This window comes from Patagioenas fasciata, chromosome 6, assembly GCF_037038585.1.
Source record: "Patagioenas fasciata isolate bPatFas1 chromosome 6, bPatFas1.hap1, whole genome shotgun sequence".
NCBI lineage: Eukaryota > Metazoa > Chordata > Aves > Columbiformes > Columbidae > Patagioenas > Patagioenas fasciata.
In genome coordinates, this window is record NC_092525.1 from 26922334 (window position 1) to 26949594 (window position 27261).

At 36.9% G+C, this 27261-nt stretch overlaps 1 protein-coding gene across 8 annotated transcripts in view; it reads right to left on the reverse strand.

Moving 5' to 3' along the window:
- Positions 1-1782: 1782 nt before the first annotated feature.
- The window catches only part of KIF14 (kinesin family member 14), a 38911-nt gene continuing 13432 nt past the window's right edge, over positions 1783-27261 (reverse strand). For 3 of the 8 annotated variants that reach the window (XM_071810326.1, XM_065842044.2, XM_071810325.1), the window contains 15 exons: positions 26962-27122; positions 25971-26118; positions 21193-21345; positions 20467-20593; positions 19773-19866; positions 19290-19428; positions 17132-17232; positions 16230-16324; positions 15256-15477; positions 14917-15101; positions 14147-14302; positions 13445-13564; positions 10972-11046; positions 10201-10339; positions 1783-10062 (listed from right to left, as the gene is read on the reverse strand). In XM_071810326.1, the coding sequence (XP_071666427.1) occupies positions 9671-10062; positions 10201-10339; positions 10972-11046; positions 13445-13564; positions 14147-14302; positions 14917-15101; positions 15256-15477; positions 16230-16324; positions 17132-17232; positions 19290-19428; positions 19773-19866; positions 20467-20593; positions 21193-21345; positions 25971-26118; positions 26962-27122 (2307 nt within the window). In that variant the 3' untranslated portion in view covers positions 1783-9670. Of the gene's footprint in view, positions 10063-10200; positions 10340-10971; positions 12191-13444; positions 13565-14146; positions 14303-14916; positions 15102-15255; positions 15478-16229; positions 16325-17131; positions 17233-19289; positions 19429-19772; positions 19867-20466; positions 20594-21192; positions 21346-25970; positions 26119-26961; positions 27123-27261 lie in introns of those variants that run through there. The other 5 variants (XR_011739770.1, XR_010651659.2, XR_011739768.1 and 2 more) reach the window with 5 other exon arrangements.

Here is a 27261-nt window from a genome sequence, read left to right on the forward strand (position 1 = left end):
AACAAACACCAGGGATTATTTTAAACAAGAAACAAAAAAGTTACTAACTAAATAAATAATTCTTGAGTATTGAGTTTCTCTGGAAACATCGACAGGTTTTCCTAACAATACTTCTCTTATTCAGTACAAATATATGAACCTTACTAAACCTGTTTCACCCTTAGAATGCTTTTACAACAATAACTATTTACAAAGTCAACCTGTTAAAAAACGAAAGATTATAAGCTATTTCTTACCTACCAGTTGTAACAAGAAACACCAGAATTTCTGAGTTCCATTCTGAGTTTCATCCTCAACCCACCATGTGACTTGTGAGAGAGAAAAGGAGGAATAAGGAGCCATCCAAGCCCCTGTGCAGCAAAACATTAGTTTATTTGTAAGCATTTTGGTGATTAGAACTGGCTGAAAAATGAACTTGAAGTTAAATAGGCAAGATTTGCTTCACTGGGCTATAATCTCTCCTAGCTTTACATTTTCCAATATCAAATCTGAGCTAATAATTTTTTCTGTGCTATTCATGCGAACATCACATGTAAAGTTATTCCTTGAGACTGATTATATGGTTAGGCCCCCTACTTGAGAAGTGTAGTTGCAATATTGATAAAAATGGGGTTTGAGCTATATTTTGCACAAACAAAATTACATGTTTGGTTTTTTTTAAATAATAACTTTAATGCACTGAAAATGCTAAACTAACAATGTGAAAAATAATTCTAAGCTAGTACACGTTTTTGCATATAACAACAGCTATCTTCATCATTACACCTATAATACAGCTGTTGTATAATTACTTAAGGAAATATATAACAGAAGTTATCCTATAAACTATAGGAACTATAGTTCATAAACTATAAACTATACAAAACCTATACAAACTCCCTCATTTTTCTAGAGAAACTAATTTTTTTTTACAAATACAGTATGAGTGTAAAGTTTTAGGTGGCAATGAGATTCCTTCCGTGTCTTGTTAGGAGATGCTGCTTAAAAAGCTCATGAGGGGTGCACCCTTGTGAAACACTTCCATCTCGTGGCTGCAATCGGAACACTACCAACTGCTGCAGTAAACTACAATGTGCAATACAAACAGCTGGGACCGTCTTGTAGTAAACAGCCCTCTAAGGAATAGCTTAATCTTTAACTAAGCTTTTCTACCACCTTACCAGAGAGAAAAGGAAAAAAAGAAGAAAAATCACCACGTCAAATATCTATCTTTTTGAAACTACTCTTTTGAGGAAAAACATTGTATAACCAGCAGAACTTTCCTAAAATACAAGAAAAAATACTAATTTCTACAAGTCTAGAAATTTTTGTTACAGTCCATCTTTCCCTGAGAATGCTGTTCAGGGACCGTGCTGGGGTATTTTAGGGGTCCACAATCTAAGAAAAGCCATGTCAGGAGCACTCTGTGTGGAACTCCCAGACACACGGAAGCTAGAGCCGGCTCCCTGCAGTCTCTCTGGGGCAACCCCAGAAGGCAGTGACCCTTTAGGGACAGCAGCAGCAGAGGGAACAGCACAGGCTCAATACTGTAGCATTAGCCACAGCTGACGGAGGTGACTGTTTAGAGGTGCTTATACAAAAGTTTTATGCAAACAGGAAATAAATTACCTGATACCTTCACTACATTAGCCCATTGCTTATCACTCTATCACTCCTTGCTACACACAGCAAACCCCACAGTGCTACCTAATAGCACTCTGTAAGCATCTTTACGCAGCAGTCTGCATTCCCTCTCCCAATAGCCAGCAAAATTAGAACAACTAATACACTGTTGCTCAGCAGAATGAGAAGTACAAGGAAACACCTTTGCATACTTTTTTTTTTTTTTTCCCAGACTATGTGTTACATGCTTAGGGTGGGGTGAGCGTTATATATAAAGTTTCTATATACACTATACACACACTTCACAACTCGATTAGTCATCTTGTAGGAAGATCTAACTTTGAGGTTAAACTTGCACATTACTGGTTATAATCAAACAAGAACCAGAGGCCAGCTAAGTTAACACCGATGTAAGCTTTTCTGATTTTGTCTTCATTAATCAAATATTTAAACAGATACTTTTAAGAATAAAGCTGGAGTTTTAGGGGTAAGAAGCAGAACTGAAATAATTTCTTTGGTAGGGGAAAGGGGAGGGGCAAAACAGAAGACCAACAAATCAAGTCCTATTAATTAATTTGGCCATCTACTGTTGATAATGGCTTAGTTCAAAAATAGCATTTATTTTATTCCACACTTACCCTTCTGATTTTGTCAAGTCCCTTGTGGACAAGCCTTCTTCTGAAAAGCATTTAGGATGCCTACTTTCAGCATACTCCAGAATTAAACTACAGGACAATTTCTTCTTGAAGAAAAATATCTGACATTAAATATTATTTAATTTACATATTTCAGCTTCCCATACTATTGATTCACCTTAGTTTTTTAGTCTCAATGTATACATGACTATATATGGATAGTAAAGTTATGATACAAACTACCAGTAGAGAATTTGAGATTCAATTGGGTGCTTAAAAAGTTGATTTACATTTTCTTTCCCTCTCACGCATATGTTGATCATCATCTCGAATAGCTGATGATTCATAAAAAACATACTTAGTTGTCATAGTGCATTTTTAAGCCGTAAGATTTTCATTTTACACTTATAAAAATGCAATAATGCAGTGAAGAGTTCTGTGATTGAAGCAAATGAAAGTAAGGAAGGGCATAATTCTTCAGAATGTTATATGATTACTTTTTTATTTTATATTTAATGAATACAATTCTGAATTCCTTCCCAGACCTGTGTTTTGTGATGTTAAATGCCTGAAGGATGCCAGCATTAATATTCTGCTATAAAGAGAAACACACTCAGATTCCCCCTGACCACCAATAAACTTGACAGAGTGCACTATCACAAGAGCTATTGCAGTCGAACACAGTCTCATCAGGGGATTAGACTTTCATTACAGAGTTTACTAAACCAGGCTGTTCTAGTACAGCCAGCTTACAGTCTAAATAGGGCACAACAGGTTCCAAGAACTAGAGCTAAGGAGGAAACATAGTTTAAATCAAAAGCTATAGACCTCCACAGAAAAGCGTTCACGTGAATGAATACACGTTTAAAGTACAAATTCAAAAGACTATATAAAAACTCAATACAAAGGCCTGAACAAACCCTCAGAAAGCCCCCAAACTCAGTGACAGAACTAGCTGATAGAAAAGGTATAACAAAAGTATCAGCGCAGCAATTGTACAAAACATTAGCCATCCTGTTTCCTCTTCAGGACCTCAAAGTAGTAAAAATTATTCTTCAGCTTTTAGCAAATAAGTTTTACTTCATATCTATGATCGGTTCTTGCACGATTACTACTTTGCAAGCATGCCTTCTATGCTTATATATGTGCATATCTATCTAGCTACACATATACTTCTATGTTTGAGTGCAAGATTTTTTGCAAATATGTCAGTATGTAACAGCTGCTCATTTTCCCAAGAAAAACAATCTCTTCGTCAATACCAATGTTTGCACACTAGGGGGAGACGTAGAAATGTGTTAGTGAGATGTAATTTTCTACCATAGATAATTAACACACATTATCGTCTTAACATAATTCAGTAATAGAGGCTTTTATACCAATATATCGTACAAATAGTTAGGTAGGCTGTGAGACCAAAACCAGTGTTGTACCAGTTAAACACACTTAAACTTGTAGTTTGACATCTATTTAAATCACTACAAGTAACATTTCAAGAAATCCAGACTTCAAAGTATTTTTAAATAACATAAAGCAAAGTAATCATGTTTAATTTGTTTGTTTGGTTTGATTTTTTTTTAATCTTTGAGGCTTGTCTCTGTGCTATACATACCTGTATGAGAAAAAATAAATGAACTATTCAGACAACAGCCTATACCAATTTAAGTGAAGTATTTGTTATTTAGTTGCTAGAGTTGTGTGAAGATGATAATCAAGTAATGATTGCCATAGGCTCAGGGATTCTGTATGAAAGACATCAACTATAGTTTAACTCCATATGAATATAGAGAAGTGTTTAGGTTTGTTTATAGGTTGTTAGGGTTTTTTTTGGTTGGTTGGGTTTTTTTTTTTAAATTACAGATGACTACCATGAGTTTTTCTGGTACTCTCATTGCTTTCGCTCAACTGTTCATAAATCGTCCAGAATATAATTTACTTGGACTTCATTTAATCATATAGAGATATTCAAAATTAATTCAGATTGAAAGATACCTGAAATAACATTTTTTTAATGTTGCCTGGTGCTCACTGTTGATGAAATGTTAGCTCAGGGGACTTCTTTTTCAGTTGTCCTATTTTCACTGCAATAATCAAATTCTGTTATTTTTTATTAGATTATATACACAATCTCCTAGTCTAGAAACCAATACTGTCACAAACATACACATACCAAGATAAAAAGAACAAACAAAAAAGAGGGCAGGAAAAAAATTCAAGAGTAAACACATCTTGTTACTTGTACTGCCTCTAAGTCCTAAAAAGACTAGAAAACAAAGAAAATATTGCAAATAGGGTTTTATAAAAATACATACAAATGAAATATTAGGAGTTAGAAAGACAAACAGCCCTTTTCTGGGAAAATGCATAAGCCATCTCAGATCCTACTGAAAGCTAGGAAGGTAATTAAAATACTGTTCTAAAATAGTAATTTTAAAACAAATCAAACAAACAAATCAATCAAAATCCCACCTTCCCATGAGATCCGAAAAGCTGCAAAACATAGAAAAGCGACAGGACTCATCTAATCACAGTATATTACAGTATATGAAGAATGAGCAGAAATTTCTCGTCCAAAAACAACAGCTTGTATTTGCAGAGGTGAATGTAGTCTTCTCTTTTGTCTGCAGATGCCATTATTAGATCAAATTAAATCTAAACTGCAGCTTGTTTGTTTTCTTCATCCAGAGTATTTGCATGAGTCAGTGAGTGCTAGAAGAGTTTACTTATCCTTGATTTCTAACACTGGCACATGTTCTTTAAAGAAAACATACAGTATGTCTCAATAAAGGTGGGCTAATGTTGTTTGAAGGCTTCTCAAGTAATGCAGCATTCATAGTCTGATGGTATACTTTCTCCCCAGGCTGTTATCTTTACCTGAAATAAAGATTTTCTTATTCCTGATTGGGGATAAAAATGAACAGTTTAGTGCTTAATCACAGTTAGACTCCCATGGCTTTACCAATTCCAACAACAAAAATCGATTTACATTATATTTTTGTGCAGTTTACCTCATGTATTAATGCTGAATGATCTTAAAATGTGGAATTTTAATCCTATTTCCCTACTATTAAACAAATAAAACTAGAGGCTAAGTTGTATAAAGCAGCAAAGTAGCAGATCAATACTTTCAGAACGATTACGTATTTTTCTTAATACATGACTATTTTTGAAATAAAATATCAAACTGAAGAAATACGTATTTCTTATTAATCTCAAGTGACTTCTATTATGAAGAGTATTTATTAGTTAGATTTTTCTTAGTTTCGTTTTTTCAAATCAAACTAGGGTGCGAAAGTCTGAATACCCCACCTCCCCACTTCAAAATTACAACAAAGACACCCCCCCTTTTCTTTTATGTTAATCAATAAAACCCATGCATCACATACACAAAGTTTAATTACATTTTACCCAAAATGACTGAAGAATATTTTCCTGAGTAAGAAAGGACACTAAAGGAAACAAACAAGAATAAAAAAGGCAACCCAAACACAAAACCAACACAATAAATTACCCATGGTCTATAGATTATATTGATACATACAAAAAGTAAAGCCACCATAACCTTCAGTAAACATTACATCCCATTCAGGTCTCTAAACATTTCTCCATAGCACTTCCCACTCCTACAGCATGCATGTTCCTGACTGTTCTCTCAGCTTTTCTTTCAGGGACACAGAGCTGAGGACTACAGGTTTGAGCACCTCAGAGAAAACCTTGCAAGACCAAAATTAGTACTTTTAGCAGAAGCATGACATCAGCTACTACAGTGACTAAGCTTCAGGCAAAGCCAGGAAAAAAAAAATCTAAGCAAGTGTATGTGAACAGGCTCTGTTGGTATCTATGACTGTGGATGGAAAAAGAGTAACTAGAAAATGTGAGCCCAAGAGGGGCAGAATACACACTGAGGGGTACAGCACAGCAAAGTCTTGTGGGTAAGCTAACATGAGCTTCTACTTCAGAGTCAGAAGCTCACAGATCTTGCTCCAATCTTGTAGCTGCAAGTGATTTTTGTGGGGGTGCAAGTGAGGTGTGAAAGAATAACTTAATGTACTGTGTGAGCAGTTATCTGCTGGAAGTAACCATGTTCATTCCATTAACACTTAATTAAAATAAGGTGTTTTAATAAATACTGACTGTGATCCCACTCCCATCTCAATTCCCCTATCAGAGAAATTTATACCACCAATATATATTCCTGCAAAAGTAACTAACTTTATAAAATACTAAAGTAAAAACTCTATTTAAATTGCACTGTTTTGGTGTCTGCTTTAGTTTATGGCTTAGAAGATACTCCAAAGGTGGTATCACAAGAAGATTCTTCTGTGTATTACCACTATCTGCCAGAAGCTATCCAGACTCTGACATTACAGTCAAATTTGCAAAAATGCAAGATGGTGAAGATACCTGGTCTGTATTGCACAGCCCTTTATCTCAGCAAGATTAGAGTCCACTTCACCACTATGCCTTGCAGGTGATGCAGATACCGTCTTCAGCCATGTCAGTTCCTCTGCCGACCCAGGCTTAACCCACACCTATATCCAGCTCCTCGGAAAGACCAGTAAAATAATGTACCATCCAAATCCATCCATCCCTAAATCTGCCTGCTATGATCCAAATTCCTTGACATTCATAATTTATAGATAAGACTAGGCTATAGTTATAAATATACTTTACCTTTTGGTATATTACACCAATAGATTACCGGAGCCTCAGCTAGGCTTGTTGATGTATTAATGCAATATGTTATGAGAGCACTAGCTTGCTCTGATGATGTATAGTCACCATATATATCGCAAGAATGAAGTACTTCGGTGATGTATAACTGTAACAAGGGCACCAAGCTGAAGAAAACACTAGCAGAAGTAGGCTGGGTTAACAAATTGCTCTAAAACATGAATATAGTATTAACAACATGAATGAGACAGATTAGTTGACTGATTAGACATGATTAGTCAGCATGGAGACAAAACAAACAAACCCCCCACAAAATCCAAACACCCAACAGCAGGAAGCTATTTGCAACATTTTCACTCATGCTGCAAAAGCTAAATTTGATATGATTAAGGGTGCCCATTCAAGACCTCAGTTAAAACTGTATCAGAAACCGGTTTATTTGCATGGTTTCTTTCTCCTGAGTTTCAGAAAGGCTAAAAACTGAAAGTCAGTTTAGGTTTCAAGTTTGCAAAGAACTTGGCTTTCAGTTTCAGAAAGGAAAAAACAAATAGACAAAAATATTCTCATGACAACACATATAACTACAAAACCCACAATGTTTTCTGAGCAATGTTTCTCATTAAATACAAGAACAAACATAATCATCTGGGTAGGTGGAACATCAATAACACAAATAATTTTGCAATGGGGACTTGACATAAACCCATTACATTTCTCAGCAGAATTTGGAAGGGATTGAGTACTGTGCATTAATAGGTGTAGATCAGCTTATGTGTATTCAGCCTTTAAACGCCTGCTGTTAAGCATCTTAATAGAGGAAAGAAACTTAGGTGAAGAAATCTTTTTTGTTGTTCTGTTTCACTTTTGAGCCACAGAAAATACCTCTTACTAATCTTGCAGAATTTTACACTACATTACTTTCAGCAAGGAAGCAATACCCTTGGTGATGAAGGAAGGTCTCAAAAACAACTGATTACAGAAGAAAACTGACAAGGAATTGACACTTAAAGTTACAAAAACTGGTGACCAGTTACGTGATGTAGTTTTGCTCTTAACAATGCTCGTGCTTAGATACATGATTCAGAAGAACCAGTTATGTTTCTAAAACCTTCAGCCAAATACAAAATAATATATTTACAGATGTAGAAATAGCCCAGGTTTCTCTTCACTTGAAAAGCATAAAAATCATAACAATTGAATATTCTCTGTTAAGCCGTGAGTAGTAGGAAAGCAATTAAGCAACATCACACCTCATGTCAGAAGGAAATTATTAGTTGCAATAAAAATCGTTGAATATTTTTGATGGCAGGTCTGCAGCGGAAGACTTTTTTTTTTTACAGAGTAGTAAGGTATAGTAGTCTTGAGAAAAATGTATGGTGGTTCCTGGTTCAGCATAATTACCTTTCCCTGTTTGTTTCAAATCAGAAATCACAATATCACTGCATAACAGCATCAGTTACAACGATAGTGTGAAAGTTCTCAAAGGAAAAGGATGATTCACTCTCTTTACTGTAGTCTTTTCACAGAAAATAGTTCTAAGAGCCTGACATGTTCTCAAAGACTGAAGTCTCAAGGTGTTGAACAGCTTCCCTAGAAGGACAGATGATAACTATGAATATCTGGCTTGGAAGCTTTGACATATAGGAAAAAGCCTGGGGTTTAGCTTATGAATTTCTCAGCACTGTTGGGAGTAAAAAGTAGATCCAGGCCTCTTAGAACCCAGTATTAAAGAATAAAAATTCAAATTCATTTTCATCCCTGCTGTTAATTTTCACTAGCTTCAGCCAGCAAACTAAAGGTAAAAGGTTAAATGACGACTAGAGTAAAAAGCACAAGAAAGTAGTTGATTGGGAAAGTTCTCTACAACTTCACGGGATGACTTACATATTATTTAGGAAGAGCTACGCTTCTAATCCACTATGAATAGTGCTGAAAGTGTTTTCAGCAATCAGAAGAATTCACTAGCAACAACATTCAACATGAACTTACTTCAGACTGAGTTGAAGAGCATCATCACTGGTACTTTAAGCCCAGATTTTTCAATGGACTACAAAACCACTAAAAAAAAGCATTCCTCAAATAATGTTGTAAAATACTTTTACCATCTCTTTCTGTAGTTTTCCCCTGCAGAAATAAATACAAAGTGCTTTGTTTAATATATATTTTTAAAGGTTGATATTTTAAAAATGAAAGCCATAAAAAACACTTCAGAGTTGCAGTAGCACTACTAAATCATTACGCAAAAGTAAAAAAAACTATGTTAAAAAAATTGGTACTCACATCATCTACCTTGCAAATGTTTAAGATAGAAAGGCAGCTCTTCTTATCTAACTGTATGCAACATAAAATTATGTTACAAATGCCCTTCAACAGAATCTCCTTCCACTCTTACACAAGAGTCCTAAGTCAAAGGTTTAAGATTAAGAGATGTGAATGTCCTACCAAGTGCTTACTGTGTTTCCTAGTTATTTCAACAGTTTTTAGTTTCCCCATTCATATTGTCTTACTTATTATTTTACTTACTGTGTTAAATTATTCTTATAGGCTTAGGTAATAAGAAGACTTTTATTAAAACAAAAGGCACTATATTTTGAAGTCTAACAGCCCCTTAAGGAATTCAATTTTTTCTTGTGAAATTTAGGATACTTATCCTCATACAATGTAATTTACTTTCATGCCACTTACTGTAATATTAGGCATAAATTGTAGCTTTTTGTGACATGTTGCCTTCCTTTCTTGTATTTCTTGATAACAGCATTTTATACCCACTCTATTCTACCAGGTGAAAGCTCTGCAGGAAATGGGGGTGAAGACTGGAGTTTACGTGTGTGTTCTGAAATTCCCTTCTCTTTCCAAGCAAATTCAATTTCTCTCATTTCAACCTGTTCTCCTCGAGACTCAGTAGTTTCATCATAAAGAGTTTGATATTTCAATGATGGCTGTCCTTGTTCAAGTTCAAAATTCTTAATAAGGGAATCAACCAGAGAGTCCAATTCATCCAAGTTCATAAAAGGCAAGGGTATTTTCTGGATAGGATTGTTGGCAGAAGTAGAAGACACAACAAATAACTTGAAATAGCTATTAAAATATCCAGCTATGACACAAATCTTTTCTGCAAAGCTCCTGAGAGGGTTTGTGTTTCTGTATGACCCTATGAAAAACAAAAACAGGAAGAATCAGATACAGCATTTTGCAAAGAGAGGCCAAGTAGCCCCCTCTCGCTGTTGTTTTACAGGTCTCCTGTAGTCCACAGGTTGCTATCAAGACAGGCAATAACCCAGCTAAATACCTTGTAATGCAGAAGAAGCAATTTGATAGACTTCAGCAAGGCACTGCTCCAATTCCAAATATTTCACGGCAATGTTAGTTCTTTTCTTTATTTCCTGATATAGAGATTCTTCTTCTGGTAACTGAGATTCTATTTCTTTCTACACCAATAAAGAACAATTAAAAAAAAAAACAAACATGACAGTATATTAACTATTAAACACGCCTATTAGGATTCAGTCACATAGAACAGGCCAATGCTGAAGCACAAAATGAAAGCGATGCCAGGTCACTTAAGATAGCTCTAAAAAAAAGTGCAGATTGCTGACAGGAGAAAAGGGAAAAAAAACAAACAGAACCGTAAAGTCCAGAAAAGTTTTGGCTCTTAGTAGATAGATAAAATAATCTATCCTGGCTTTTAACTCAAAATACCAATAACTATGGCCATAAACTATTGCAGCAGCTATAACACAATTCAACCAGCATTATTGAACTTGAGGTTTTCAACTTAAAAGAAAACAAAACATGTGATCAGAGTGGTTCATGATGAGAACAAAAAGAAGGAAAATACAAGCACCTCCAGAAATACCTTAAGTAAAATTAAAATCAAATAGTTTTGAGTGGAAATGCAGTAGCCAGAACAGTTAGCGTTCCAACCACAAGAATACCACTGACACAGCGTTATCATGCAACTGTAAATATACAGAAGGTAGTTTCAATTCCTCTTCATTATATGCATCCTTTAAATTTAAACCCCAGACTAAAAGCATGTTTTGTGAAACATTTCTCTTACCTTTCTGCAATAAGAGACGTTACTTTCAAGGAACCTGGCTAATGCCACAACATTATCTTTTATTCGATTTTGAATCTACAAAGAAACTTTTAGTTACATGGTACACTTGATACAAGACAAAGTAAAAAGTACATTAATATTTAGAAGGATAACAATGAACACTGGCATACTAATGATTAAAATACTCAAAAGCAGAAGTAACACTTTCTGCAACATAACATGCAATTTTTCAAATAAAATGTTAACTGGTAGAAGACATTGTTAACTACTAATATATTTGCAAGGTTTTAAATAACCACTTAATATGGGAGGATCAAATGAGCAAATTTAAATATTCAGTACAGAAAGGCTGTGCTGTACTTTTTGAATCACTGTCATTCTAAGTGGCAGGGATTCTCTCCTAGTTAACATCCTGGTGTTCTCTCCCTGACTTCACATCAGCTCCACCAGCAACAAGCATATACAGGAATCCCGCAGATACATAGGACTCCGCTGCAAGTGAACAGGTCTATCTGGAAAGCAGACTGCTCAATTCCTTTTGCTGGAAACTTGAAGTATTTGGGAGCTGAGCGAGTAGGTAGGAACAATTTCACTACTATCTATAGGATTAAGAATGACAACAGTGAAAACCATAATATGAGGAAATTTCTGCTTTCCTTGAGACAAACTATTTACCACTCATCTTTAACTTATTTCAACCCTTTATTTCAGTTCATGTATTACAGATTTTTAAGTAGTAATATATTATTTGGAAATAAGTATTTTCTATATCCCAACTCATTAAGAAAATTTTCTTATTGGCCACAGTTTTACAAATTTATCAACTTTGAAGAAAAAAAAAAAAACAAGAAAAAAAACCACATGAGGCAGAAGACAGGATTGCTTAGACATAGGTGAGCTGTCACCGTTGGCCTTCCATGCTGTCTGTACAAAACATTTATTCAGAGGAAAAGCGGCAGAACAAGCCTATATATCCCAACATCGTAAGGAAGCATGTACACTAGGTACAGCCAGTATCTTGCTAAAGAACATTTCAGTCTTTCCTTGGAATTCAGCCAGGCTTTCTGTCAAAATGGCTCACCCCCACTAACATAGTGGCATATTTCTAAGGGTACTCTAGCTTGCCTACTGCAATTTTCACGCAGTCACGTCATTCCTTATACTTAATTCTCTGCTTTGCATAACACCCTATAGTATCATCTTCCTCACAATTTGTCACCTAGGCAAAACAAGAAGAAAATAACAGGCTGTAGCTTAAAAAAAGCCCCTTAAGGCAAAAACCCAAACAATCCACTACTGAATTTACCATGCAATAAGGCCTGCTCTAAGTGCCAGAATATACTAGACACACCAATAATAGTATGTTTGTTTCATGAAAGAGCATCTCCTCCTCAGAAGAACTCTGGCTTCAGCACACTGAAAAGAAACCAACCCAAACCTATTCAATTTTATAAAAATGTAACTGCTAAACTGCTACCTGGGGCCAGAGGGAAATACACACACATCTGTTTGTTGTCAGGTAATAAGGATATCTCAAAATTACAATAATTAAATTGAGGTCTTATTATGAAAGATAAAAGCTTCTGATTGATGTAATTCCCACAATAAGTTTGGAAAGTGACAGGAAGAACTCATTAATACAATACAAATAATTTGCTGTAACCTTCCTATAAAGTGTAATAAAGTTGCTCAAAAATACCACTGCTGCTTATCAACCTGGAAAGTATTTCAAAGTCAGCCGTGATTTCTGCGTAGAACAAAAATCAAGCAGGATGTTTCTGACTTCTGTGCTATTAAATAGCTACATTAGTCAATCAATTTCCCTCTAAAGTGCCCAACTCGTGAAAGTGCTTCAGCATACCACAAGCATTAAGCACACGAGAAGACTAGTTCTTCAAAGATAACACTGAGCTATTTTAGTATTTAGATAGCATGCTGTTTTGGACTAGGAATGTAAGGACAGTGTATGACAACATGAAGTCTTCAAACTTTCTAACAATCTTTATGACAATAACAGCAAATGTAGTGGTGATTACTATTATAAATATAAAATAACAATTAACTTCCAGGATCATAAAGTATTATATATTAAATATGAAATCTCTTTACAAACTCAACAGTAGCATACAGAATAAATGGTCCACTCGCTTCTTTGTAACAGTTTTCATATTCACTCTCTCTTTCTTGGTTACACTGTGAAGTTTTACACAAAATGCCCTCCAATGCACAGAGAAATCATTCTCAATAAAATACACTTATATGTTCAGTCTACATGCATAAAAGACTAAACAATGTAAAAAAGTCTGAGAGATTGTAGCCAATATTCCCACTTACCACTCATCTCAAACCTCTGTTACCAGTCATAATTGTATTTCTGCTATAAACTTTCTAGACAGAATTGCCGAAAAATACAAGAACATGATCAAGTGTCTCTAAGACACAGTAGTAGTTTTTAATCTTACTTTCATCTCACCTCATTCTGTGGATACTGTTTCATGAGTTCTTTCTGCACCATTCTTGCTTTTTCTTCCACAGTATCAATGAGAAACTCCAGCCCTGAGGCTACTCCATCAGAAATGGCAAGTATGAAGCACTTGTAAAATAAAGATTCAATACATAATGATTAAAGGAACTGATACGGTCTTGAACTAAAACAAAGTTTTTGTAGTGGACAGGAAACCTAATTTTGTTTTGAACAAATCGGTCAGTGATGATCTGTTCAGTCACTTGTCATTTTTAGACCACTGGGGCTCAGCACTTGAACCTCCTTTTCCTAATTTTCTTCAGATTTCTGAAAATTCTATGAGGTACTTAATCACAGATTACAGAAATGAGTATTGAATTCCAGTGAAATAGGTAGACTTGTACAATCTCAGGGCAGATATAATCCTAAAAACACGGTATTTACTTTTCTTTATAGGTGAAAGTTACACAGAATTAAAGTGTGGTTTGTTGTGGTGGGGGTTTTTTGCTTTGTTTTTATTTTTAAGGCAAAATTTATCAAGGGTATTAAGATAAATGCATTTTTGCCATAAAAGTGAAGCATTAAATTAAGTTTCGAAAATACTTCATTCAGTTCATCAAATTGTTATATGGAACAATTTGCTTCTGATCACAGTTACTAAAAATGTGATGCCAACATTAAAATCACTATTTCTAATAAACATTTTTTCACCTGTGGACTAGTTGCAGGAATGTTCTCTTCAGAAAAGCAAATATCAGCTCTTGTGATTACTGCCAAGTGTCCTATATATTTCATTGTTTGTTTTACAGTTTGGTGTACTTTGCTCCATGCTTCTGTTACCATCGAGGATATATCTGAAGAACATCCCTGAGAAATAAAGGCATATTATTCACTGAAGCTAGAGAGCACCTCTGCTCAAAGAGCACAGGCTTTCTATAACACAGGAGCTTGTAACACACAATAGCTTGAGGCATTTTCAGCTTTATGCCTTCCTATTTCCAATGGCTTATCTACCACAGCTAGAAGACCACACCTTGCAACCACAAAAAAGAATAGTATCATTATACTTACAGAGTTAAAAAAAAAAAAAACAGTTAAAAAAACCAGCAAAACACAAAGAAAACCAATACTACTCTTCACAAAGCTGTAGCATGAACAAAAATAATATTTACTGGTCACTGGTTTATAAATTTATAAATAGCAGCATTTCACAAGAGTACTTGCTCTTGTCACTGCATAATTCATTTTCCTCTTTTATGTTTAAGCACCTATGCTATTGTCAGGGCCTGGGCACAGAAAGGTCTGCATTACTCTGAACTAGCATATGGAAGTACCGGTTTAGCCAGCAGAACCTTTGCTGTTCATTTTCCTTTGGTGTGTCCATTTGTCATTGCATATGTTGGACATTTAAATCTGCAGTAAATATTGCATTAAAGCATAGAACTTCTCTACACACAGATGATGCCTTTAATTTACTTTACCTGCAACAGTAGCTGTAAATAACCTCCCAAATTCTTTACTTCTTGTTTTATTTCTTCTTCAACTTTTACGGATCCAGAGCACTTTTGGACATTGTTAAGCCAAAGCTTGGTTAGAACCACAAGTTGGTCGAAAGCAGTGATAATTCTGATGCTGTAGGACTGGGCAGCACGATCAAGAGAGAAAACTAAAAGAGAAAAAGATGTATCAGAAGGTCTCCTTTGCATATCGAAGTAGGAATGTTAATTCTTCTGATAAGCAAACATACAAATGTTTGTGCATTTGAAAGACAAGTCATTAGCAATACATTTACTTTAAACTGTTCTGAGAATGAGACTTACAGTTTTCTTGACATTCTTCATCTTGTTGTTCATAGGCTTTTGAAATGGCAGAAACTCCAGAGAAAATGATCAACAAATTAGTTAGGAGACTATCTGCTATGTTCTGTCCTCCTTCATGATTCTGTTCCAGTAGATCTAAAGCTGAACTTATAGATTCTTTGCAAATTCCAGGAAGAAACAATTCAGAATGGCTTGGGCATACGCTGGACCTGTTCTGTGAACCTGTATGATGTCAAAGCAAAACACATATGCAAGAAACTCTTCATAGGAATTAGCAGTCATCATGTCTTTGCAATTACTATTTTATATTGCTTCTTCAGCAATCTTCAACTAGTCAAGATAGTAAGTCAGAAAAAAACACGTATGCCACATTCTACCTCATTTCTAGATTGTTAGTACAAAGACAAGTTCCATAGTGAAATTTTTTGACATGAATCTATCGTTTTCAACAATTGAACCTACAGAGGCATAAAATAATGAAATCCAGCCAATCTAAAATAACTGAACGCCATAAAAATATTTGGAAGACTGAAGCATCTAGTATTTCAGAAAAAAAAGTTTACAGAACCTGACAAAAAGCTTGAGGCAACACCAGTAGTTGAATGAATAGCAACAACTCAAACAAAGTCTCGAAATTCTTACATCACGCCTCTGGCAATTTGTTACATGAACTATCACCTTTCTCCAGTTAACCTGCATAGTTAAGTGGAGTAATGTTTAATGTAAGTTTCTTAAATAGTGGTCATAAGCATTGGTCAAGAAGTTTTTGCCCTAAACATGCATAATCAAAACCACAAAAAAACCCCTACTGTTAATAGCTTGATATCATAAGCTTGAAGATACTATAAATAGGATATTTTTCATTTTGTTTTCCACTTTCTTTTAAAGACTATTAGAATTGCACATAATTTAGACATGTAGTAGTTTCAAGTTCTCAGGATGAAAGGAAAGGTGTTCTGCCATATAGTAAGTACCTGATATATAGGAAGACTGCATATTCTGAATTGGTTTCAAATTTATCTCAGACAAACATCCAGAAATTCTCTTGTTCTTCATGAAACTCCTACTTCTAGAAAAGGATTATAGAGAAAATACAAAAACACTTTAAAAGAAAATAATCTCCTCATATCCACTAGAAGTTCAATGAACATTAACAGACATCAGGCAAACAAAAACAACATCTACTTTTAATTAGAAACAACACCTGTGCCTGGCCGTGTAATGCCATTGACCTGGACCTCCATATTTGACTTCCCAGTTTATCCCAGGGCCTTGTCACAACAGCTTGTGTTACTAATGGGCATCAATAACCTTAACCTGTGGGTCCTCTGCAGGTTAATCCAGAGTCCTGTGCTACAGACAAATCATCTGCCTTTACGTAATACAAAGATTTTAGCTGATTATTCTAAGCTTTTTTTGTGGATATGGAATTTCTGAGATGGCATTCTGAAATCATTTGAAACAGCCTTTAATTACCTCCATCTAGTTGTCAATAGTCACACATAAAACACGCTGGCACTGATCTGACATACATTGCATATATACTATGCCTGACCTCAGGAACATTGCTGTTTAATCTGGTGAACTGCTTTAGTGGGCATGTAATTTTTATTATCAACGTGTTACATATTAACACTTCAAAAGTGAAGCCAGTAAAGCACAATAAGGCAACATATTTGGATTAAACTTTCCACCCCACTTACAAATGTATACATAACTTTTCATTTAATTTTTAAGTTGGACATTATAATAAGGTAAAAGAAGAATTAATAAATAAAAGACTACATTAGTGGTACAGAAGCATGTTTAGATCATTACACAAATTATTTTTTTAGTTGTTTTAAGCATAGATGAAGGAACTACAAATTAGTATCACCTTCTTCTGGAAAGATGGGAAACTGAGGCACCTGAAAGGTCAGGTTCCCACTCATCAGCAGGGTCATAAAACACATCAGCACTTTTACTGCTGTCGTTACTCTGAAAAGAAAAAAAGAAAATAAAATAAAGAACACATGGGGGAGAAGGAGGGTTAACCAGAAAGCAATAATAAAGCATACAACATATGGATGAAGACAACATGTTCTACTAACAGTAGAACAGTAGTTTTAATTTTTGTTTTCTTTAGTTTGGATATGTGTAATCTACAAGATAACTGACTTCCAGATAACTTGAGGTGCAGGTGTTTGAAAACAAACTAAAACATGATAGACATTCAGTGAAGACACCTGGCTACCCAGCATGAGATAAGGGAACACCAAGTATGAAAATTTTTCACAGCTCACTCCATATGCCAGATTTATTAAAAATCCGGGCATATGAACTACAATTTTTATTTATTTTTTATACCTGGATTTCTGTAAGTTTTAGCAAGTTTTCCAACAGAAATATAATCCAGTCTCTGAAATTGCCATGATCCAAACAGTTTTTAGTAATAAATATGGCAATATTATTCTAGCACTGGAAATTCTTTGATATTACAGGGTTATGTCATAAAGGAGTGTTTCCTCATTTTTTCTGGCTTTTCTTTGATGGCTTTTTTCCTTTTTGGACAAAATATCGAAATATTTTTATTTCAGATATCTACTCATATATGAATAAGTTATTCTTTCAAGTAAAACATAAGTCTTTAATTAGACACAATTGTTTTTAATGTACCAAAAAAAGAGCATTCTGAAGTGTAAAAAGCCTTAGTGCTTTTGACACGCACCTTCAAGTGCTCCAACAGTTGAGATTTCTTGCTCCACAAAATTCAGGTATGCTATTTATGCCAGAATGTGATTTGCGTTTAAAAATAGTAAGCATCCAAATATTTATTTATATATTATTTGGAGTAATTTCTACCCATTTTTCAGTAGTGCTCCAGGCTGAACATAAAACAGATTTTGGAATGAAAAGAAGTTATATAATCAGGAGAACCACAAATTTGAGCACAGAACAATATAAAACAAGCTGTTCTCTTAATCCAAAACCTGGTCTTCAGTATATATTTTTCTTTTGCGTATTAATAAAAAAACCTCCAAACTAGTATAGCATAAACTACAGGATCACTATGGTACCAAAAAAAATAAAATAAAAAAAAAAGTAATTTTAAAGACCACCAGATCTGATAGGGGTTTTTTGTTGTTGTTTTTTGGTTTTTTTTAAGGAGTTCTTAGGCCTCTTGAGCCTTCACATCTAAAGCAAAAAAAAAAAAAAAGCAATTGGAGTCAAACTTATTTCTTACAACATCTCTTTCTTCAGGAGACTAAAATAATACCATCCTCTCAGCAAATAAGAGCCAATACTGTAAGCTTTTCTGTATTCAATAATTTGGAACGATCTGCCTTTACGTAATACAAAGATTTTAGTTGATGATTCTAAGTTTTTTTTGTGGATATGGAATCAAATGTAGGCACTGTTCCCACTTCTTCCTTTATTGTATTTTACATCCTCCTCTTCAATACAAAAGATAGTATGGTATTTTCGAGCCAAAATATGGTACTGCACATTTAGAGATGTGAAAAGAAAAAAAAAGCAAATCACAACCCAGTTTGTCTGATTAAAGACGATGGAATTAGAAAAAGGGATTAATGTGTACATTAACTGTCAGTTTATTAAAAAAAAAAAAAAGGTAATGCAAAATGCCTTTAAAAAATTCCCATTGAAGAACCTAAAGCACATACAGACAAAAGCAACCAGTAGGAAATTAACTTACCAGAACTAAATTCAAGTGATACCTTTAAAAAGTCAAGTTTTCCTCCAGAACAGATAAACGAGTGAACAGCCAGAAGAACCACAAAGCGATCCTTGTTTTACTACTTCACACTCTACACAGAAAATGACCTGAATAAAGTCATTGAGTTCTGCTGCCCTCTTTCAGTGTGGTGGACAAATAAGTGTATGTGTGTTTACTAAAAAATTATCATGTGCTTTGGTGTTTAAGATGACATAAACAAAAAAAAAACCCCAAGATTTTCCTCCCTTATGATTATCAGAATCTTATCTTTGACAAAATATTGCTGATTTTTAGTGATTATTCTTCAGTTGTTACTGACCTCATAGAGTTCTTTCATTGCTGCTAGTTTGCATTCAAATTTCTCCAGGCTCCAGAAAGTTGTTATTCCCAGTTTGATGTTACGAACCTGCACCTGAACAGAAGACACTGTTCCTGTTTTATCATCAATTTTGTCGTTCCTAAGAATTTGAAAAAGTTTAAAGAAAAAATACAAAGACAGAAAATATTGTTCATATTGCAAAAATTAGCAAAGTGCTTGTAGATAGCATTATACAGAGAATAAAATTTGATTACAAACACAGAAATTGCTTGAGATATCACATATCTCACAAAAGATACATTAGTGTAGCTACTAAAATTATATTTATGTAAATGAAAAAATTACTCCCTGCACTCAAAGACAGAAGTAGAAACTAGCATACGAACTCCTGGCTCTGAAGAAACTCAGGACCAAATATATGCTAAAGAATTCTAGTGGCAGACTTCTTGTTGAGGGATATAATTAACTAACTCAGATACTCGCCTGTAGAAAACAGTGTTTTTTCCTAATTGTTTACTGATGGTGTTGGCCTCTTTAATCATCACAGATAACTTCAGAGAATTCCAGTTAAGTGGAACTAATAAAGAATATAGCACATAATGATTAAGTAAATCAAACAACGTGATGCAACAAATTCAGGGTAAAAAGAAAAAACAAAACAAACAAACCCCCAAACAAAACAAACAAAAACAACCACCACCACCACCACCCACACAACCAAACAACTTGAATGGAATTTAGCCAACAATGCTTTACAAAAAAGCCAGGTAAAGGGTATTTCAGAAATAGAGGCATAACACCAAATACCATACATTAGACTAATCTGAGATAGGAATCTGAACAGAAATCAGTTCTGTTACTCCAGTTTCCACAATGAGTTAATACCTAATCAGTTCAACCAGCTGGGGGAAGAAATAATAAGTAATCGGGTAAATCCAGACTACATGTACATCCACCTAACAACCCTGAGCATGATTATAACAGAGCTTTTATCACTGTCTGGTATATATGGCTTATGAATGGAAAGGATCATAACAGCCTAAAGGTTCTTTTTGTTCAGGGTCATTAGAGAAGTATTAGACGACAAAAATACTTCTGGATCCATATCCACTAACTCCAAGCTTGTGAAGCAAAAGAGAAGTCAACATTGACCTTGCAACATGACATATACACATACTAGTCACAGTTGCATTCCCACTTCCACGATTCTTCTGAAGGGTTTGTATTTCTTCAACAATCTTCTGCTTCTCAGCTTCCAGAGCTTCAAGTATCCTTGCATGACGAATAGTGTGATCTTCTAGAGCCTGGAGGAAGAAAAAAAAAACAAAAGACCAAAAACCAAAAACCCACAACTTTTAATACTGTTTATTTAAGCAATTTTTTGTTGTTGATGTCATCACAGACTCTCAGAACAGAATGAAATTTGTATTGGACATCTGCCATACCAATATGAAACCCTTCATCTTCAAATTCTCAGTTTTCTGGTTTTGCTTAGATATTGATATGCTTAAAAAACCACACACACACTGGAATTAAAAAACAACAACTTTAAAAAAAAAAGTCATATTTGTTGCACCACTCAGATATATATGAACACCAGCCAAAATCAAGCATTAATGCAAGTGATGACTGGTATGATAAATTTGACACAGGCAATGGTCACTAAGGTCTGGTACATGATCAAAACAGTCTCCATTACGTAAGAAACAAGGTCAGCATTAGTTTATTCCCAAATTTAATACAAATCATATTCATGGTGTAAAGAAAACATCTATTTATTTTACATGATCTTATGCAAAAGAAGAAACATTTCACTTCTAATGATTTAACAAAACACACCCACAAAAAACAAACAACAGTTTATCACCTAAAAAGCTGCCTTTTGTTTTTTTTTCTAAGTTACCTGCTTGGTAGCTAAGGTCTCCATTTCTAAACGCTTTTTATTGAAGTGTAGCTCCAGCTCAAGATTTTGCTTTGCCTTCTCAAGCTCCTGTATTTTAGTTGCAGCTTTTTGATTATTCAGTTCTTGGATTTGCTTCTTACGAGATTCTTCTCTCTAATATAAAAAAGGACAGATGAGAAGAGGAAAACCACTTATACAGCATTTCTAATCCATCTCTAGATATTAAGATTTATTTTCACTTCAATACTTCTGCTCGACATGATTGTGAAACTTAAGAAGGTTGAGACGCTGAGGTCCATCAGGGAGTGCAAAAGGGAGATCAGCTGGTGGAGTAACAGCCTGACGTGCCAGTCGGAAAGGCCCCAGGGAGGTACTCCCCAAAAGGAGATGGACCCCCTGCCCTCTCGGACAGAGGCGGAGGTCCTGAGACAGCCCCACCCTTGTCGCAGAGGTAGGGGACCTAAAAGATGACGAGGGTTGGAAGCGTATTCCAGTTTGGCATCACGGGCAGCCCACCTCCCTGCCTGCGTTGCCTTCCCAGGTGCTCCTCCGCAATAGGTTTGAGGCCCTGGATCTTGAAGAAGAGGTAGGTGAGGAGGTGGTGCCAAGCCTGCCTACAAGATCACATAGGAAGAGGCGGTTGACTACACAACTTAAGACTGCCTCTGATAAGAAAGAAAGAAGGGTGATTGTAATAGGAAATTCCCTTCTGAAAGGAACAGATGGCCCAATATGCTGAGTTGACCCTCATCTTAGGGAAGTTTGTAGTCTACTTGGAGCCCGGATCAAGGATATTGCTAGAGAGCTCCCCAGACTGGTGCACCCGACAGACTACTACCCGCTGTTGGTCTTCCAGACAAATGGGGAGGAAGCTGCTTCCCGTAGTCTGAGGGGAATGAAGAATGATTTCAAGGTCTTGGGAAGGATGGTGAAAGACTCAGGGGCTCAAGTGATCTTCTCTTCCCTCCTTCCATCTTCAAGTGACGATGTGGGATGGAATAGGAAAATTCAGTGTCTAAGTGGTTGGCTCCAAGACTGGTGCTACAGGCAGGGCTTTGGATTTTTTGATGATGGCTGGTTTTATAAGACTCCAGTCCGGACAGTGTTACGCGGGAAACGTTTATCTCGCAGGGGCAAAAGGATGCTGGGGCAGGAATTAGCTGGGCTCATTTGGAGAGCTTTAAACTAGGCTCAAAGGGGGATGGGGTGGTAGCTGGGCTTGTCCCAGTGGGGCAGCATTCTAAAACTGATGAGGACCGGGTGGCCTCCTGTGCCCCTAGGGAGAAATTGGTGTGCTCTTCTCGTTCCCTGAAATGCCTGTACACCAATGCACGCAGCATGGGGAATAAGCAGGAGGAGTTAGAATCCTATGTTTGGTCGAGAGATTATGATCTGGCGGCAATTACAGAAACGTGGTGGGACAGTTCACATGACTGGAATGTGGTCATGGATGGCTATGCCCTTTTCAGGAAAGACAGGCCAGCCAGGTGTGGTGGTGGAGTTGCCTCTCTATGTGAGAGAGCAACTACAATGTACTAAATTCTGCCCACGAGAGGATGAGGAGTGCGTTGAGAGTGTATGGGTCAGGATCAAGAGACAAGCTGGCAGGGGTGATACGGTTGTAGGTGTCTATTACAGGCCACCAGATCAGGCTGAGGAATTCGATGAGGCCTTCTATGGGCAGCTGAGAGGTGGCCTCACAGTCACAGGCCCTGGCTGTTGTGAGTGATTTTAACTTCCCTAATGTTTGCTGGAAGGACCATTCAGCCAGCCAGCCACAGTGCAGGAGGTTCCTCCAGTGCACTGATGATAACTTCCTCATGCAGATGGTGGAGGAGCCGACTAGGAGGGGTGCGCTGCTGGATCTCATCCTCACTAACAAGGAGAATCTGGTCGAAGCAGTAAAGGTTGAGGGCTGCCTAGGTTGCAGTGACCACGAGATGGTGGAGTTCAGTATCTTGTGTGGCAGGAACAGAATAGCAAGTAGAATTGCAAACCTGGACTTTAGCATGGCTAACTTTGGCCTTTTCAAGCAATTGCTAGGGGAAATCCCATGGGCAAGACTGCTTAAAGGAAGAGGGGCCCAAGATAGCTGGATTGCATTCAGAGATTGCTTCTTCCATGCTCAGGATCAGAGCATCCCCACATGTAGGAAGTCAAGGAAGGGAGCCAGGAGGCCTGTGTGGTTAAATGGGGATCTGTTGGGTATGCTCAAGCAGAAGAGGAGAGTTTACAGGTCATGGAAGCAGGGACTGGCCACTTGGGAGGAATATAAGGCTGCTGTTAGAGGATTGTAGGAAGGCAGCTAGGATAGCCAAGGCCTCCTTAGAATTACAGCTGGCGAGAGGGGTCAAGGACAGCAAAAAGAACTTTTTCAAATACACAGCAGATAAAACTAAAACCAGAGGCAATATAGGCCCACTGATGAATGGGGTCGGTGCCCTGGTGGCGGAAGACACAGAGAAGGCAGAATTGCTGAATGCCTTCTTTGTCTCTGTCTACTCTGCTGGAGGCTGTCCTGGGGAGCCCTGTACCCCTGAGACCCCGGATGAAGCCAGGTCAATGGAGGAGTTTGCTTTAGTCGATGAGGACTGGGTTAGGGAGCAATTAAATAGTCTGGACATCCATAAATCCATTGGTCCAGATGGGATGCATCCGTGGGTGCTGAGGGAGCTGGCTGAAGTCATTGCTAGACCACTTTCCATCATCTTCGTCAAGTCTTGGGAAATGGGAGAGGTGCCCGAGGATTGGAGGAAAGCAAATGTCACTCCAGTCTTCAAAAAGGGCAAGAAGGAGCACCCGGGTAATTATAGACCGGTCAGCCTCACCTCTGTCTCTGGGAAAGTAACGGAACAGCTTATCCTTGGTGCCATCTCAAGGCATATCAAGGATAAGAGGGTTATTAGGGGCAGTCAGCATGGCTTTACCAAGGGTAGGTCATGCTTGACCAACCTCATAGCCTTTTATGAGAATGTAACAAGATGGATGGATGATGGCAGAGCGGTGGATGTGGTCTACCCTGACTTCAGTAAAGCCTTTGACACAGTCTCCCACAGCATCCTCACAGCTAAGTTGAGGAGGTGTGGTCTAGACAATAGAGTAGTGAGGTGGGTTGCAAACTGGCTTAAAGAGAGAAGCCAGAGAGTGGTGGTCAATGGTGCGGAGTCCAGTTGGAGGCCAGTATCTAGTGGAGTGCCTCAGGGGTCAGTACTGGGGCCAATATTATTCAATATATTCATTAACGATTTGGACGAGGGAATTGAGTGTACTATCAGCAAGTTTGCTGATGACACTAAGCTGGGAGGAGTGGCTGACACACCAGAAGGCTGTGCTGCCATCCAGCGGGACCTGGACAGGCTGGAGAGTTGGGTGGCAATAACCTGATGAAATTTAACAAGGGAAAGTGTAGAGTCCTGCATCTGGGCAGGAACAACCCCACGTTCCAGTATAGGTTGGGAAAGTACATATTAGAGAGCAGTGTAGGGGAAAGGGACCTGGGGGTCCTGGTGGACAACAGGATGACCATGAGCCAGCACTGTGCCCTTGTGGCCAGGAAGGCCAATGGCATCCTCGGGTGTATTACAAGGGGGGTGGTTAGTAGATCGAGAGAGGTCCTCCTTCCCCTCTACTCCGCCCTGGTGAGACCCCATCTAGAATAGTGTCCAGTTCTGGGCCCCTCAGTTCAAGAAGGACAGGGAACCGCTGGAGAGGGTCCAGCGTAGGGCAACAAAGACGATTAAGGGAGTGGAGCACTTCCCTTATGAAGAAAGGCTGAGGGAGCTGAGTCTCTTTAGTTTGGAGAAGAGGAGACTGGGGGGTGACCTTATTAATGTTTATAAATATATAAAGGGTGAGTGTCATGAGGATGGAGCCAGGCTCTTCTCAGTGGCAAACAATGATAGGACAAGGTGTAATGGGATCAAGCTGGAACACAAGAGGTTCCACTTAAATTTGAGAAAAAACTTCTTCTCAGTGAGAATGACAGAGCACTGGAACAGGCTGCCCAGGGAGGTTGTGGAGTCTCCTACTCTGGAGACATTCAAAACCTGCCTGGACATGTTCCTGTGCGACCTCACCTAGGTGTTCCTGCTCCAGCAGGGGGATTGGACTAGATGATCTTTTGAGGTCCCTTCCAATCCCAAACATACTGTGATACTGTGATACATTTAAAGCATGCAGCCCCTGTGGGCAAGTCAGCCCAGGGTCAGCAATGAAAACTTATATACCAGTTCACAAGCATCACATTATGTCTTCTACAGCACATACAGCACATTTAAGAAATAAGATACTCCATCATTATTATTCTTTTACCATGGTGTACTATTCTGTGCAGACATATATATCATACAAGTATTTAAAAGACTAACAACAAAGCAGCTTGCAAACTTGGACGAAAAAGAAGTCATAGTAACTAAAATACTGTAGTATTTTAGAAGCCTTATAGAGTAAGTTAGATTTAGTAGGGATTTTTCTTCACATACAAGTCACACCCTCATCAAATTCACACTAGTTTAACACTTAAGTTCCTGGCTAATTCTACAAAAAAAATCCTTAGAGAAATTCTGAAGGTGATACTAACAGAAGAAGTTAAAGTAGATAAGGCTGATTTTTTTTTTTTTTTTTTAAAGAAGGAGGCTTAGCATTCCCTAAGATACTGTTACAATATACAAGACCAAAAAAAAAAAAATCCCACCACCAAAAAGTTAAATGACAAACAACTAGAAACCCCATACCGTATTTTGTATTTTATTAATATGTTGGATGCAATGGCAACTTACCACCTCCGCTTCCAGTGATTTTATTTTGCTTTCATAAGCTTCTTTTTGTGAGGTCAGTTCTTGCTGAACCATCTCTTTTGCAATTTGGACACTTTGCATCATTTCTTCCTTGGCTTTAAGTCGTGCCTCTTTGATTTCTGATTCAAGCCTACAAGCAGAAGTATCATAAATTTAGAATGCTGGCTTGAATCTCTTATAGGGTGTATAGAGGTTATAATATTTTCTTCTACCATGACAGGAGCCTCCAATTTCAACAGTAAAAGTGAGTTGTGGTTGGGTTTGGGTTTTTTTGTTTTGTTCTGGTTTTTTAAATACTTTTATGCTTTATCTAGATATTTTTGATTTCATAGGGAAAATGTAGACACTGGTAAAGATGGAAGACATTCCAGAATTTAAAAATCTACTTGATTTCCATATTTATTTTATTATGCACCTTTCTATTACAGTTCTTAATTTTGTGAAACTCTAAATCACATGAAGATGCAGAAAAGCAAACTTTAAGTCAATGAGTCTTGCAGTTTAATACCTCCCTGGAACAAAGCAAGTATATAAACCACTTCACTGTGTCTCAAATTCTTCATCACAGAAGACCAAGATTGCAACTTTGGGTCCTTATTTTCCTAAGGCATTTGCATTTCAGGATTTAAATCTCTCTGAAACATCAAAAGTCAATTTCAGACTCATTATGTGCTTGGAGAAAAATGTAACAGAAGATGCACACTACTTTGAGAACCTCTGGAGCTCAGCATTTAATAGTGGTCTACATTCTTGATAACAGGACTAGATTGTGGTGATCACCTCTTAGAAGTACACACTCATTTCCCTTAAGTCTGGGACTTCCATTTCCATTATAAATGGAAACCTTGCTATTTTGCAACTTTTCCCTTATTGTGAAAAAAATAATAATCTTAAGTTTCTTATTTCTTAAACTTATCACACAGCTGCATTAAAAACTGAATTCATCTTTAGAACAAGAAGATACAATACTTACTGTGTTCTTTGTGCAATAATCAGTTCATTCTTTGCGAATTCAAAATCTTTTGGATCATCAGGCAAAAACGTTCTCCCACAGGATGGCCCTTTAACTTTCTGAACTTCTACTGGATGGTTAAACCTGAAATAATGATCTCCCCCAAGGATCACTCTATCACCCTATTGGGAAACAGGAAAAAAAAAAAAAAATTTCTCCTGTAACTTCTAGGTTTATAAGCAAATTTACAGTACTTAAAACATAACGTGTGGGGCTAGAAACAAAGAGGAAGAGAAAAATCTCTACAGTTTTGAGAGCCTT